General features: G+C 48.0%; 1 protein-coding gene across 1 annotated transcript in view; it reads left to right on the top strand.

The window, feature by feature from the left end:
- DENND1C (DENN domain containing 1C) overlaps positions 1-15727 on the top strand; it is a 50623-nt gene extending 34896 nt beyond the window's left edge. Inside the window, exons 14-23 of the mRNA XM_063119103.1 lie at positions 1404-1529; positions 2377-2478; positions 3491-3578; positions 5468-5508; positions 7233-7304; positions 9210-9266; positions 11109-11246; positions 13428-13483; positions 14751-14973; positions 15085-15727. Of these exons, the coding sequence (XP_062975173.1) occupies positions 1404-1529; positions 2377-2478; positions 3491-3578; positions 5468-5508; positions 7233-7304; positions 9210-9266; positions 11109-11246; positions 13428-13483; positions 14751-14973; positions 15085-15429 (1248 nt within the window). The 3' untranslated portion in view covers positions 15430-15727. The remainder of the gene's footprint in view (positions 1-1403; positions 1530-2376; positions 2479-3490; positions 3579-5467; positions 5509-7232; positions 7305-9209; positions 9267-11108; positions 11247-13427; positions 13484-14750; positions 14974-15084) is intronic.
- The last annotated feature ends 686 nt before the right edge of the window (positions 15728-16413 follow it).

Genomic DNA, 16413 nt, shown 5'->3' with positions numbered 1-16413 from the left:
CCTCGGGAGGATGGAAGGCTGAGTTGATCTGAGCCGGCTGCCTGAAACCAGCTTCCGCTGGGATCGAACTCAGGCCGTGGGGAGAGTTTCAGCTGCAGAAACTGCTGCTTTACTGCTCTTCGCCACACGACGCTCATTGGTCACCTGTAGCAAGCCAGAATTAGGAACATTATTAGCTGCTTTTCACTGATTTAGGCCATTGGCCTATTTAATTCAGTGATACACAGAATTTCAGACAGGAGTTATTGCAGGCCTGCCTGTATATGCCAGCAATTAAGCCTGGAATCTTCTGCATGCAAAATAGTTATTCTACTACCCCCTCTTTATGCAACAAATGATTGATACAGGGACAGATAGGATGTGTGCGTGTGCAGGCAGGCTAGTAAAAATATTTGTGAGCTGATAAATTTGCAGGACTGATGGGAACCTACAACTCCCGTCAGTCCTAGCCAACTTAGTGAATGCTGATGGATCGTGGGAGCTGTAGGCCAAAACATTTGGAGGACCAGAAATTTGCTGAACCCTGCTTTCAAGACTTAACCTTTGTAAACCGTAAACCTTTCATCAATCTCTTCAGATTTGATACTTCAACAAAGCTTTTCTGATTACAATTCCCATGTTTCCATAATATCTTCATTACCCTTTGTGGGGTTTCAGGAGGAACTCTGACTTTGCCAAGTCCCTTAGGTGACATGCAAGGCTATCTCCATTCCCAAGCTATTTACATGGGGTCAGGGGTAGGGTGGCCATATTTGGGAAACCAAAAAAGAGGACACCTAGTGTGTGTGGGGGGAAGCAGCTTTCTGAGTCCTGCAGAAAGTACGTTATTCCCCCGCCACCTTAAAGAACCCGATTGGAGTGGAGGAGGGGAAAGGATTTCATTCTGCACCACCACCATCCACTCCAATTGGGGCCTTTTCTATAATGTCCACGAATGACCCACTTTCCCCTTTAAGACCTCAATTGGAGCTCGGGGTGGGGGAATGACGTGCCCCAAGAAAGCATGTCATTCCCTCCTGCCATGCTAATGGCAGCCTTAAAGGGGAAGGTGTGTCATTCCAGGACATTATTGAAAATTATAGAAAATCCCCCCTGACACCATGGAAAGAACAAAAACCGGACAAATCCGGGGAAATCCTGACAGTTGGTCACCCTAGTGAGGGCCAGCTCCAGAGGGGGACAAGGTCTAACATCTGTCGGAAGGGTGTAGACCACCACGCTCCCAATAGTGGAATGGTTTTAATTTTGCACAGACCACCTAAAATCATGGGGCATAGTTACTAAAATCATATAGGGATATAGTGCTCAGTTGGGGCTTCTGGTTATGTATTGGGGTTGGGTAGCCCTTTGGAAAAGGCCTCTGGATTGAGGATGAGCTTGTATTCTTTCCTCTCCTCGCTCAGGTCTCTCTATTGAAGTTCCAGTTGAAGAAACAATCGGCGGCGACCGGGGATGGTGTCGCCCGAGCCTTCCTCAGGGCACAGGCCCTGCTGTTTGGCAGCTACCGTGAGGCGCTTGTTTGTGTCCCAGTGAGTAGTGGTTCGGCTCCCCCTGGGTTGCTTATGAGAGAGGGCCCTTTTCCTTCAGGGACGCATTTTAGATGGGAAGGAGGGAAGTTTAGAAGCAAGGTCAGCTGGGTAGAGGGAGAAGAATGGTCCTGGTCTGCTTTCTGTGTCTTTAAGTAGGCCAAAGGAAGTGAGGCAGGTGGCTACCAGGAGCAGGGCCTTCTCCGCTGTGGCACCCCGGTTGTGGAATGAGCTCCCCAGAGAGGTCCGCCTGGCGCCTACACTGTACTGCTTTCGTCGCCAGCTGAAGACCTTTTTATCCTCTCAGTATTTTAACACTTAATTTTAACTTAAATTTAAATGTTACTGTTCTAACTCTGTATTTTAATCTTATATATCAATTTTGCTGCCTGGTTTTTCTCCTGGTTGTGCTTTTTATACTGTATTTCGTATTTGTGTTTTTAACCTGTTGGTTGTTTTATTGTGGTTTTAATTTTTGTGAACCGCCCAGAGAGCTTCGGCTATTGGGCGGTATAAAAATGTAATAAATAAATAAATAAATAAATAAATAAATAAAATCCAGGAATCCTCCCCTGAATCTTTTCAGGGCTTAGACAGAAACCGAATCAAATAAATCTGGGCTTAACGAAGTCCAGTTGGTAGTCTTACTGAGAAGTTATATCGCTCTCTCCCTATGTGTGAAAGGAAAAATCCTTGGCCAGACGGCCTCCGTTCGGAGGCATTCGCCACATGAATGAGCATTCTGGCCAAGGTATGGCCCTCTCTTGAGGCAGGGAGAAATCTTTGTCTCAGGTTGCATGTTGGGTTCTGGGCCATCGGCTCTCTTCTCTTTCTCTCTGTCTCACTGCAGGGTGAGCACATCACCTTTAGCCAAGACAGCTTTCTGCAGCAAGGGTCCGGCGCCATGCAGGCCTTCCTCCAGCGGGCCGTGCACCTGCAGCTTTTCAAGGAGGTAAGCACTGGAGGACCATCCCAGGGGAATGGTCTTCAATCAAACAGCCTCCTAAGGATGGGAGGGAACGTTCAGCCCCATCACCCACAAAACGAGAACCATCACCAATCAGCATGTGTAGATATCCACGCAGACAGATTCAGACATGCACATTCATAAGAAACGTTTATCTCTTTTGTTTTCTTTTTTGTTCATGTTACTCTTTAAAGAAGCTCCCCCACCCACCCTGGTGCCTTCTAGGCATGTTGGACTACAACTCCCATCATCCACAACAAGCATTCTTTTCCCCCAGCAGTGCTGGCTTGGGATAATAGGATTTGTAGCCCCACACATCTGGTGCTTCATAAATAATGAGGTTCCATAATATAATACTTTCTGTTGTTATTCTCTTCTTCGTGTGTTGAACTCATCGATCCTTCTGACATCCTTTTAGAAGTGTGTTCCTCATATTTCTTGAACTTGGGGAGCCTCCCCATCTAAATTGATGTCCTGGAGGGCCCATCCCAGGGTTAATGATCTGTCACGCACAAGCAAGTGTGCAGAGATGCAGTTGTGTGCACGCAGCCTGTTCCTTCATGCCTGGATCTGCATTCTGGGATACTTAGAATGGAACAGCATCTCTTTGATGTTGGTCCTAAAAACGTGAACATCATAAGAAGAAAATAGCTGTTTCTGAGTTCCCCTCAACCCATTGATGAGGCAATGAGGGCGCAGTCGCACACTCATGCATATAGGCGCATGTACACCTGGTTCTCTGCCAGGGTTATTTAACCCACCCTTAAGGTGCCCTATTTAAGACCTGTCCTACAATTTGAGAACCCCTATGAAATATCCCATTAATTTTCATGATGTGTCTCCAGCCCAAGACATCAACTAGTTTCTTCTTCCCTATGAGTTCATTCTTGGGTTGCTTACCCGAAATAAGTTTCCTTCTCCTATGGAAGATCCTTCCTGCATTTTCTAACGGTTCCCCTTGTTTGCATCTCTCCCAAACATCCTCAACTCTTGTCAGTTCATCGATGACCGCCTGGAGAAGCTAAACACGGGAGAGAACTTCTCTGACCTTTTTGAGCAGGAGATCAATAGAAGTGTGTCTCCAGGTAATGCAAAACCCAGCTTGTTTTCTTTCTGTTAATGAGAAGAAGTAGATATGCACACAGCCCATTGACACCCCCATTGAACCAAACCACAGCCCTCACATGTCCTCCTCAGCACCCTTCTCTTTGTGGGCTACTTTAAATATTATGCTTTAAATATTAGTACAGCAAAATTAACCCACTAACATTGGGGGACCACTGAGACTCGTAGAAGTCTTCTGTATTAGGTTAGGTGTTTTACCACAATTTTCTGCAATTGACATTTTTCGTGTTAATTTCCTGCACACCCATTCAATGCAGTTCTTTTTAACCTCCCACAACTTGCATCCCCACAATCTCTCCTTGAGAGCTGGAAATGGGCAATGCATTACAATTTCAAGCCAGGCGCACAAGCTTATGACTGGCCTCCCATGGGACGAAAAAAATAGTTAAGCGTTTGACCTACACATGCAGGAGCTGAGAATGTAAAGCCAGAGTCATCTGTATGCGATTGATGTGAGATGGGGGAGATAGGAAGGTAATATAAATGTGTTAAGGTCACTTTAGATTTTCCATGATAGCCATATAATTTTGATGGGGATTTCCAAAATCACTAAAAACCCAGGGATTGAAATAAGCAGGATGGCACCTGAAAAAAGTTGCTATGATTTTGGGGGAAATGCTGTCAAGATTCTCAGCAAGGAAAAAGTGAGCCAGTGGTGACCCTCCCAGGGGGGAAAGCTAGAGTGGAAAAGCTAGATCCATGAGAAGCTCCCAGTGCAGCAACCCAGAGAAGATTGAGGGGAGACATGATAGCACTCTTCAAATACTTAAAAGTTGTCACACAGAGGAGGGCCAGGATCTCTTCTTGATCCTCCCAGAGTGCAGGACACGGAATAACGGGCTCAAGTTAAAGGAAGCCAGATTCCAGCTGGACATCAGGAAAAACTTCCTGACTGTTAGAGCAGTGCGACGGTGGAATCAGTTACCTAGGGAGGTTGTGGGCTCTCCCACACTAGAGGCATTCAAGAGGCAGCTGGACAACCATCTGTCAGGGATGCTTTAGGGTGGATTCCTGCATTGAGCAGGGGGTTGGACTCGATGGCCTTGTAGGCCCCTTCCAACTCTGCTATTCTGTGATTCTATGATTCTAAGGTTTTTCAACATGGCTTTGCAGAACATTGCAGTTTCCAATTGCAAAATAATAATAATAATAATAATAATAATAATAATAATAATAATAATAATAATAATTTGTTACCCACCTCTCCCTCTGGATCGAGACGGGGTACAACACAATTAAAAACAACATAAAATACATAAAACTAATTCAAACATTAAAACCAGCGCATCATTAAAAGCAGCCCACCATTAAAAAAAAGGCATCTTAAAATTCAGCTGGGTAGGCCTGCCGGAAGAGATCAGTCTTTATGGCTGAGTACATCCTGGGTCATCCTCCTTTTCAAAAACCTTTTATATCCAAACTTCATGTTAGACAAGCAGATGTATAAGGGATAAGTTTATATATCTAGCCCTCACCAGGAATCATGCTGTATTTCCTACACAGAAAGAACACCAGTATTAGAAAAGACGTGCAAACTCCATAGAGAGTTGCACATGTGCCTGTTTTCTTGAATGTACACCCACTGGGAAAGTGTCCACAGCTTTCCAGTGCTTGTGTGTGTGTGTATACATACATACACACACAGGGGAGATCATCACACATGACAATCTACGCATGGATGGCTTTCAGTGTAGGAAAGTGTACAGGAAGTGCCTTCCCCTGCCCAGTTCTTTGCTGAATCCCTGCTTCATAGGGCTGGCAAATACATAAAGCTCTCCCGGTTATAAAATTCAATACCCAGCCTCTGTAAGGATTGATGGAAATTGACCTGTGTCCTCTTCTCCTCCAGGTAGCATGCATTCCTACCAGCAGTGGGTGGAGAACCTAAAAGTAAGCGAATGAACCTCCATCTGGAAGGAGCCTTTGTCCTTGCAATTACTGACCTTCCCATTTTTTGTTTGTTTCCTTTTTTTAATGTAAATCTGATTTATTTATTTATTTATTTTTATTGCATTTATTATAGTCTCTACAGAAGATTAATGTGAAATCTGCTTTATTTATTTTTATTACATTTATTATAGACTCTACAGAAGATTAATGTGAAATCTGCTTTATTTATTTATTTATTTATTGTATTACATTTATGGTAGTCTATAAATGCAGAGACACCACACTGACAACAAAGGTCTGCATAGTTAAAGCAATGGTATTCCCCGTAGTAGCCTATGGCTGCGAGAGCTGGACCATAAGGGAAGCTGAGCGAAGGAAGATAGATGCTTTTGAGCTGTGGTGTTGGAGGAAAGTTCTGAGAGTGCCGTGGACTGCAAGAAGATCAAACCAGTCCATACTCCAGGAAATAAAGCCAGACTGCTCACTTGAGGGAATGGTATTAAAGGCAAAACTGAAGTACTTTGGCCACATAATGAGAAGACAGGACACCCTGGAGAAGAGGCTGATGCTAGGGAAAGTGGAAGGCAAAAGGAAGAGGGGCCGACCAAGGGCAAGAGGGATGGAGGATATTCTGGGGGTGACAGACTTGACCTTGGGGGAGCTGGGGGTGGCAGCGGCTGACAGAAAGCTCTGGCGTGGGCTGGTCCATGAAGTCACGAAGAGTCGGAAGCGACTGAACGAATAAACAACAACAAAAGTCTATATAGAAGATTAATGTGAATCATCTTCTGTATAGACTGGGTTGTCACAGAGCCACCTTGCCTGTCCTGTGTTGAAGGACCCGGCTGGAGCTCACTCTGTTAATTTACTCATGAGTAGATTGCCCCCCCCCACTTCTTTATACTCTCGAGCAGACGCTTATGAATGTAGGAATTTCACCTAAAAGTAGACAACTAATGTTTTGATGAAGGACCAGCCTGGACCCAATCCTGTTATTCTCATTTAGCTCTCCTTCAAAGTAAGTGAGTGGGACCAACAACAGACAGGAGTTCTTAAGAGGACGTGTAGTGGCTGCTTAGCTCATCCTGACAAGCATTGGGTCTTTTTTTCCCAGTCTGCAAATCCTCTTATTTTTATTAAAATAATAAACTATAATGAAAGAAAACCTGACCAGTGCAGAAGCGAGCCTAAGACGGGGGTTTCCCCAGTGCTGGCTACGGCAGAGCCAGGGCGTAAATCCTTGCTTCCCAGATCCAAGTCCAATTCTAGCCAAGCCTGGCTGAAAGTAGAGGTGCTCTTGTATAGCACTTCTTCGTTTCAAGAGGGTTTGTTCAGCAAATGTTCTGGGGGCTTGAGTCTTGCCTCTGCCGCAAACTCTTTAGGCAATCCAGTCTCTCAGCCTCTGTATCTCACCCCCACCACCCAATGCAACACACACACACCCCTGCCATATGGGGCTGACTTCTGGTTATTATAGGAATTACAAGAATATATATATATATATATATATATATATATATATATATATATATAAAACGAGAGATGAGAGGGGAGGCAAGCCTACTGGCAGTCTGTTTAAGGTTTCCCTCTTCCCTCGTCTTCCTTCTTTCCTTGTGTGTCATGTCTTTTTCGATTGTAAACCTGTGGGTTCGGACTGTACGCTGTTTTGGAATGTGGCTTAAATGCATTACATCCAGCTGATGTGTTGCTGCTTCTCTTTCTAGAAAGGTGGAGGAGCCCTGATAAGTACCATGAAGAACAAGGCTAATCCAGCTGTCAGGAGCGCATACCAATATGTAAGGCACTGGTGCGGTTTTTCCCTTTTACTGGCATTTTCCAGGATCAATGCTCCACCATGTGGCTGTTTTCCCTCTTTGATCTGAAAGTCCTAAGGGAGATCACAGACGCTTCCCAAGACATCCACAACCCCAGAGAAAAGCCTTCAGGGGTTATATATCTGATTAGATTAATCACATTTTAAAAATACTGTGACTCTCTGACTTGGTTCGGGCAACACCATAACCAACAGTGTGGTGTAGTGGCTAAAGTGTTGGACTGGGAGTCGGGAGATCCGGGTTCTAGGCCCCACTCGGCCATGGAAACCCACTGGGTGACTTTGGCCCAGTCACGGACTCTCAGCCCAGCCTACCTCACAGGGTTGTTGTTGTGAGGTTAAAATGGAGAGGATTATTATTATTATGTACACCACCTTGGGTTCCTGAAGAGGAAAAAAGGCAGATACAAATGCGATAATAAAAATAGTCAACAGCGGTTTATTGTCTCATCTGTTGGGACCTTTTCACACCACTGTTAGTTATTTGGCCAAAATAACCAATGCAAATAACCAACACTGTGCAGAATTGATTATTTGAACAACTGTTGGTTCTCGTGTCATATGTCAGGCTCCGTTGACTATTTCGTCATACGCAGTTGGTTATTTTTGGCGACTACAGAGTCCTCTGGCAAGAGTGACCAAAGCAGCAGCTGCTGCTCTCGTCCAGCCGGCAGAACTCACAATGGCTGATGGGATACCAGCGGCAGGACTGAGTGGGGGGGGGGAGAGAAGGCAGGGGATGTGTCAATCAAACACACCATTGACTAATAGTCAACTCGGCTCTGGCCTTAATCCACACCATGGTTTATTATAATCATGTCATGGCTTATCAAATTTGCAGATGACACAAAATTGGGTGGGGTAGCTGATACCCTGGAAGACAGAAACAAACTTCAAAGTGATCTTGATAGGTTGGAGTGCTGGGCTGAAAACAACAGAATGAAATTTAATAGGGATAAATGCCAAGTTCTACATTTAGGAAATAGAAACCAAATGCACAGTTACAAGATGGGAGACACTTGGCTCAGCAATACTACAAGCGAGAAGGATCTTGGAATTGTTGTAGATCGCAAGCTGAATATGAGCCAACAGTGCAATATGGCTTCAAGAAAGGCAAATGCTATTTTGGGCTGCATTAATAGAAGTATAGCTCCCAAATCACGTGAGGTACTGGTTCCTCTCTATTCGGCCCTGGTTAGGCCTCATCTAGAGTATTGCGTCCAGTTCTGGGCTCCACAATTCAAGAAGGACGTAGATAAGCTGGAGCGTGTTCAGAGGAGGGCAACCAGGATGATCAGGGGTCTAGAAACAAAGCCCTATGAAGAGAGACTGAAAGAACTGGGCATGTTTAGCCTGGAGAAGAGAAGATGGAGGGGAGACATGAGAGCGCTCTTCAAATACTTAAAAGGTTGTCACACAGAGGAGGGCCAGGATCTCTTCTCGATCCTCCCAGAGTGCAGGACACGGAATAACGGGCTCAAGTTAAAGGAAGCCAGATTCCAGCTGGACATCAGGAAAAACTTCCTGACTGTTAGAGCAGTACGAAAATCCAGTGACCTAGGGAGGTTGTGAGCTCTCCCACCCTAGAGGCCTTCAAGAGGCAGCTGGACAACCATCTGTCAGGGATGCTTTAGGGTGGATTCCTGCATTGAGCAGGGGGTTGGACTCAATGGCCTTGTAGGCCCCTTCCAACTCTGCTATTCTATGATCTATGATTCTATGATCTGTGATTCTATGTGGGGATACCCCCTCAATACTCAACTGTGGAGTTGACTATTAACCCACCACTGACTACTGTGTTGTCTGAACTCAGCTTTAACCTGTCCTTTAAACGCCTTTGAGTGGTACATGTCTCCATATCCTCTAGGCCAAAGGGCATGCCAAAATGAGGCTGAAGAATATGCGGAGTCGCCTGATGGAGAAGGTAAAAGGCCGTTTCCTTTCCCCAATCCAAACCTTTTCTTTAAACCCTTCAGATTGTTATAAAATGATCCAGTATGTTTTCAGCCTTTTACCCTTGTGGTTAGGTGACCTAATGCCTTCCAGATGTTTTGGACTACAATTCTCATAATCTCCTGGCCAACGAACAGGAGTTATGAGAGTTGTAGTCCAAGATATCTGGAGGACACTAGATTGAGAATGAGTGTTATGATTGGTGTTTTTGTCTGAAATGGAATCCATTGAGGTTCTGAGAGTCATATGTTCTCGTGTAATCATTAGCCCTAGTGTATGGGTTGGAGTGCCCGACTAGGACCAGAGAGATCCTGGCCCAAATCCCTGTTCAGCCATGAAGCTCATTAAGAACATCAGAAGTGCCCTGATGCTGGATCAGACCAAGGGTCCATCTAGTCCAGCACTCTGTTCACACAGTGGCCAACCAGCCATTGGCCAGGGATGAACAAGCAGGACATGGTGCAACAGCACCCTCCCACCCATGTTCCCCAGCAGCTGGTGCACACAGGCTTACTGCCTCGAATACTGGAGATAGCACACAACCATCAGGGCTAGTAGCCACTGATAGCCTTCGCCTCATTGGGTGACCTTGGGCCAGCCCACTCTCAGCCTAATCCGCTTCACAGCATCGATGTGAGCATAACATGCGACAGGGACAGGACCATGTACGCTGCCATAGAATCCTTGGAGGAAGGGCTGTGATGAATAGATAGACAAGTGTGCCGGAGCTTGTTGTATTTTAAATCTTTATGTGGACATTTACCCAGGCCCGGTGCTGCCATAGAGGCAACTCAGGCGGCCGCCTAGCGCGCCAAGCAAACGAGGCCGCCAAACAGCGTACCCGGAAGCTGCTCTCCTAGAGTGGCTTCCGGGTGCGCTGTTCCAAAGCCGCTGCCCCAGCCTCCGCCCAACCCCAGCGTCCTGGCTCCTTCGAAGCCAGGATGCTGGGGTTGGAGGCGGAGCCTTCAGTACGGCGCGCCAGGAAGCCACTTCCAGGTGCGCCGTTTCAAAGCCTCTGCCCCGCCCCCCAACCCCAGCGTCCTGGCTTCAAAGCAAGGAGCGGGAGGGAGCGGGCGGTGAGTGGGCGAGCGAGGGGGGAACCGTAGCGGTGAGTGAGCAAGCTAGCGGGGGCGGCGGGCGAGCGATGGGGGGAGCTGGAGCGTGTGAGCGAGGGGGGAGCCGGAGCAGCGAGCGGGCAGGGGCGACGGGCGTGTGGGCGGGGGGGGCGAGCAGGCGGGGGGAGCAGTGAGCGAGCGGGGGGCGGGGGAGTGACGGGGCGGCGAGTGAGCGGGCGGGGGGCGGCTTCAAAACGCACCTGCCTAGGGCGCAATATAGTCTGGCGCCGGCCCTGCATTTACCACCATTGCCATTATGTACATCTGTTGTGTCTGTGCTTCAATACATGTACACAGGCATAACTATGCCTTTCCTTCATTTTATGTATTTTCCTTAGCAAATGACCTTCCTTACACACCAATCTTTTCTGACTGGTTTGCTGGTCATGCCAGGAATTGCGTTCCAGATTTCATACACACGCGTATCATCTTATTATTATTATTATTATTTATTTATATAGCACCATCAATGTACATGGTGCTGTACAGAGTAAAACAGTAAATAGCAAGACCCTGCCGCATAGGCTTACAATCTAATAAAATCATAGTAAAACAATAAGGAGGGGAAGAGAATGCAAACAGGTACAGGGTAGGGTAAGCAGGCACAGGGTAGGGAAAAACTTGTTTGACTTCCCCAGTGGCTGCTGGGTAGGGATGGGAGCAGAGCTCGTGTCCCATAGAATTCTGATCTCCCCTAGGACTCCAGTTTGGACCAGCACCGACAGCGAGGACATTCCTTGGACTGTGATCACGTCTCCAGCCCCATCCTCCCCGCCAGGAGCAGACAGTCTGAGACCCTGCAAAGCCGCTTGCCTATCACCCAGCACTTTGGGAAGGTATTGGGAAATGGAGGTTTAAAACCACATGCAAGAAAAAGTGAACCAGGCCAGGGGACAGCTGGAGGAGGGAGAAGTCTTCCCTGGGGCCATGGCTGCATAAGTGCAAACAGGCGTGCCTGATGCTCATGGGACTTGCTCGCAGGGCCGGTGCCAGGCTTTTTTGCGCCCTAGGCAAGGTGAGCTGTTTTCACCACCCCCCACCGTATCCCCCCCACCCCAGGTAGGCGGAGACAGGTTACCTGTCCCTCGCCTGAAGTCCTCCTGGCTTGGCGGGACGCTGCGGTGGGGTGGGTGGGCAGCTCCAGTTCCGTCCTTTCGCCGCCGCCGCCCCTAGCGTCCCGGCTTGTCTTTGGCTGGGAGCCCCCAGCCTAAACCAAGCCGGGGAGCTGGGGGAGGGCAGTCAGACGGCTCCACGTTCTGACTTTCGGCGTGCGCCGGAAGTCAGAACGTGGAGCCATTCCTTCCCTCCCCCCAGCATCCCGGCTTGGGAACATGGAGCGGCTCTGGGAGTGGGAGGGCGACTTCCGGGGGTGCCGAACTTGGCACTCTAGGCGGCCGCCTAACTGGCCTCTATGGAAGCGCAGGGCCTGCTTGCTCGGTGTGCAGACGTCTCCGCCTGCAATGGCTTGCTTGAGGGTCATGAGCTATTTGCATCAGGACTACATAAGGAAATAAACAGAGAAGAGCATCTCTGGTGTACAGAAATGGTCTGAATGTTATGTGTGTGTCTGGTCTGGATGTGAATATATATTAAGCGCTTACTTTGACGCTCTCCACAGCCAGGAAGGAAAGGAAAGGAACCTCTCGTGCAAGCACTGAGTCATTACTGACTCTTGGAGGGACGCCAGCTTTCACTGACGTTTTCTTGGCAGGCCTTCTAGCGGGGTGGTTTGCCGTTGCCTTCCCCGGCCGTTATTACCTTTCCTGGGTACTCATTTTACCGACCTCGGGAAGATGGAAGGCTGAGTTGACCTGAGCCGACTGCCTGAAACCAGCTTCCACTGGGATCAAACTCAGGCTGTGGGGAGAGTTTCGGCTGCAGTAACTGCCGCTTTACCGGGCCTATTCAGACAACATGCTAAGCTGTGGTTAGGCTGCTAACCATTTTGCAGCAAATGGTTAGTGAGTGTATTTAAACTGTGGTTAGATGGCCACCCTGCTTAGGCATGGTTCACACAACATGCTAAGCCCTAATGTTTAGCTCAAAACAGTTAACCACTGTGACTTAGCATGTTGTCTGAACATATCCCGACGTCTGTGTGTAAAGAAGTCTCAGGGTTCCTTCCGGCCTGTTCTACCAAGAGTTGGGTGTGTGTGGTTCTCCACTACAAAGACATTGAGAGGCAGGGTGGGAGTAAGTAAATGGGGGCAGAGGGCCCCAAATATGGGCTACCTGACGGCCCACATATTTTGTACAGCCTTCAAGCAGTAAGTTCAATGGGACTGGTCTCTTAATAGTTATGCTTCGAAGTCCAACTTTTTCCAGGCCTTGCGGGTGGAGGGGAGAAGACACCTGTGGAACCTAGAACTCAATATGAAATGTGTCAAGACCCCTATCCATCAGAAATCGAATTGTGGTTGGCTGTTTTCTTGTCCAGCTGGCCCAAATGCAAAGAGCAGCCCAGTAATCCTGAGAGGTGGATTCACATATGTACCATCAAATAAGTTCCAATACGCAACTATCGCAAAGTGGAGCCACAGCATAGCAGTAGTAGTTAAATCTATATCAGGTGAACGTATATCAGCTGTATCCTGGTTTAACTTCCTCAGCTTTCCCTGAAACAATCTTGGGAGTTGTACTTTGTTGAGAGTTGCTTCAATGTACTCTGTTAGGGATCCTTAGCATTTGTAACAGACAGGAGGTGGAACAGGTAGGAAGGCATCCTGCAACTTATTCACACCCACAGGTAGTGCCGTCAGCAGCTGTATTATAATGCCGCTTAGTCCGAACAAATGGACAACTCAAACACACGATATCTTAAGAGGAAGAGCCAGACCTGAATTAGCTGCACTTCTGTTTGGCTAATGCACAAGCAAGCCTGATGTTTTGGGAGTCTCTAGGTGAATTCACCTCTCCCCTCCCTTGCCCCCTCCCCACATTATTAGACTGGGCAAGACAAGGGCGTCACAGGAAGGGCATCACAGCAGTTGTCTCAGGCTCACATTCTCTTTTTACAGTCTCGCCCCAGGCGACCACAAAGGCAGAGCAGCAGGACAGACCTGGAGACTCAAGGGTAAGGCATGCTACGTAGTTGGGCTACAGCTGGACTCCACTCGCTGTTCTTGCCCACAACTCTGCTCCGCTGTCGACTGTGCCCTGTGCATGTCTGAGGGCCGCTCCAAGGAAGTTTGGTGCCTGAGGTGGAAAAATCCAAACTAATTTACATGGGGCACAATGAGTGAGATCTGGTGTGATGGGAGGAGCCATGTTCTGTTAACCCCCTTAAGATGCAGTCCTGTGAACACTTAACTTGGGTGTAAGTCTCATTGGTTGCAGAGTAAGGTTTAATTCTGAGTAAAGAGGCATAGGACTTGGTTGTTAAAAGGTACAGGAGCCCTCTCGGGATGGGGGATTCTTGGTTCAGCAGTACTACAAACGAGAAGGATCTTGGAGTTGTTGTAGACCACAAGCTGTATATAAGCCAACAGTGCGATATGGCTGCAAGAAAGGCAAATGCTATTTTGGGCTGCATTAATAGAAGTATAGCTTCCAAATCACATGAGACACTGGTTCCTCTCTATTTGTCCCTGGTTAGGCCTCATCTAGAGTATTGCGTCCAGTTCTGGGCTCCACAATTCAAGAAGGACGCAGACAAGCTGGAGTGTGTTCAGAGGAGGGCAACCAGGATGATCAGGGGTCTGGAAACAAAGCCCTATGAAGAGAGACTGAAAGAACTGGGCATGTTTAGCCTGGAGAAGAGAAGATTGAGGGGAGACAGGATAGCACTCTTCAAATACTTAAAAGGTTGTCACACAGAAGAGGGCCAGGATCTCTTCTCGATCCTCCCAGTGTGCAGGACACGGAATAACGGGCTCAAGTTAAAGGAAGCCAGATTCCAGCTGGACATCAGGAAAAACTTCCTGACTGTTAGAGTGGTACGACAATGGAACCAGTTCCCTAGGGAGGTTGTGGGCTCTCCCACAGTAGAGGCCTTCAAGAGGCAGCTGGACAACCATCTGTCAGGGATGCTTTAGGGTGGATTCCTGCATTGAGCAGGGGGTTGGACTCGAGGGCCTTGTAGGCCCCTTCCAACTCTGTTCTATGATGCTATGATTCTATGACAGGGACAGAGGAAGTCGCTCCCCTTGTGTTATATCTTGGCTACCGATCTGCGCACCAGTGGGTTTTACCATATATTAACATTTGCTTAACAGTAGTGCACTGTGCTTACATGCTTACTTCCCAGGTCATTTTATATGCTGCTTTTTATATGCTCTCTCAAATGTATAGCACTTTGTTCCTGATCACATTTCACATGTGAAGCGCACATGTTTCCCCAGGGATGCCTCCATCTCCTCCAGCACAATGTCACTGGATTGCTCCCCAGAGCCCGATGAAGGTGAGAATGTTCACCCAGGTTTCCTGGGCCCAGGTGGCTTTGATCTCTTAGGGGAAATCTTTGAGACGCTGAACCTGATGGAGCCCAGCCAAGCCAGACGGCCTCTCTATGGGACCCGCAGCCTGGACTTCTGCAACCTAGAAGAGAGGAACTTCTATACTAAGGCAAGTCTTCCTACTTCAGGTAACTGTGTGCCCATTAAAAATGCCCAGGTGCCAATGCAGTTGAGGTGAAGAGGAGCAAATTGTGACTCAGCCTCTCCTTGTCCGTTGCAGCTCAGGCCCAGCCGAGAGACCCTCTATGAGCCCGTGTCTGAGGAACAGGATGATGGTGACTCCTTGTCTGAAGACATGAAGTTCCTGCCCTCTCTGGTTTCGGAGCATGTGCAGAGCGCTTTGTTGCTGTCCAGCAGAGTTGCAGATGAAAGCAGTGACAGGTGGGATCATGGCATGCCAGACCCGCAAGAGATTCCTGGCCCTCAGACTACAGCAGTTCCCATGCAGGAAGAGGAGGAGGAAGACGAAGAGGCTGCTTCTACTGCTGCTAGCGATAAGCCAACCCAGATGGCATGGTCCCAGGATGAAGACAGCAAAGGAGGCCCCCAATACCAGTGCAAATAGAACAGGAAACTGCACTCCTGGGAAGTCTGGATAGGAATCTAGGGTTGACCAGACCTTTGAACCCCCTCCAGCTGCCCCCACCCCAAAAGCAGGGACAGAAACACCCAGTGGCATCCAACCACCCGCAGCATCGTTCCAAACAGAAGTCAGCGTGAACGCTGACGTCATGGCAAAGGAAGGCGTCCCAGTCCTTGGACAAGTCACCAAAACACAACACCCGGAGCTGGTCGGCTATCTGGAAGAGGAAGACTACTTGTGTTTGGCTCCTGGAGGCCACAGGTAGTCCTTGGGACTAGAGGCTGCACGGGGCGGGGCACTCCTCTGGAGCTGCAGGGTAGCTCTGGACTTTGAAAAGCACTGGTAGGATCTATCCTGGCACAAACCGTGATTGTGAGAAGCAGAGATGGGCGCCATTAATACCCCAAGGGGGAGGTTTGCTTGCTTCCTGTTCAGGTTGAGCTCACTAGGCCCACTCCCACCACTGAGAGTCAGCACGTGTATTCAGATAACTTTCCTGTAGTGGGCAGGGCCTATGGGCAAAGGGCAACCTTTCTCTGCTAAACACGCAAGACTTCTTCTTGTAGAACGTCTTTCCCAATCTGGGAACTAAAGACAGGTTATTGGGAAACAACGTAACGTGAGAATGAGTAGCTGTCACTATGGGCTGGTTCACACTTACACGCTCGGCACTGGATAGCTACACCATGAAGTGATGGTGTGTATATGTGGATGAGCCGCCAAGGTCACACCAAGCCGTGCCACGTGAAACGCCTGTTGATGCAAATGTTTTTTTTTTTACTATTATTTAGAAGTATTAAACATATGCATGGAAAAGGACAAGTCTGTCAAAGGATATTAGCTTTGAAAATGGAACCTCCAAGTTCAGAGGCAGTATACCTCTGAATAAGACCTGCTGGGGGGTGGGGGTGGCAGCAATACTATTCATTCTATGTTTGTTTATCATTGCTGTAACCCAAATTCTGC

Source organism: Elgaria multicarinata, chromosome 3 (assembly GCF_023053635.1).
Source record: "Elgaria multicarinata webbii isolate HBS135686 ecotype San Diego chromosome 3, rElgMul1.1.pri, whole genome shotgun sequence".
Taxonomy (NCBI): domain Eukaryota; kingdom Metazoa; phylum Chordata; class Lepidosauria; order Squamata; family Anguidae; genus Elgaria; species Elgaria multicarinata.
The sequence above is the reverse complement of the archived record's forward strand: the minus strand, read 5'-3'. Positions and strand labels throughout refer to the sequence as shown.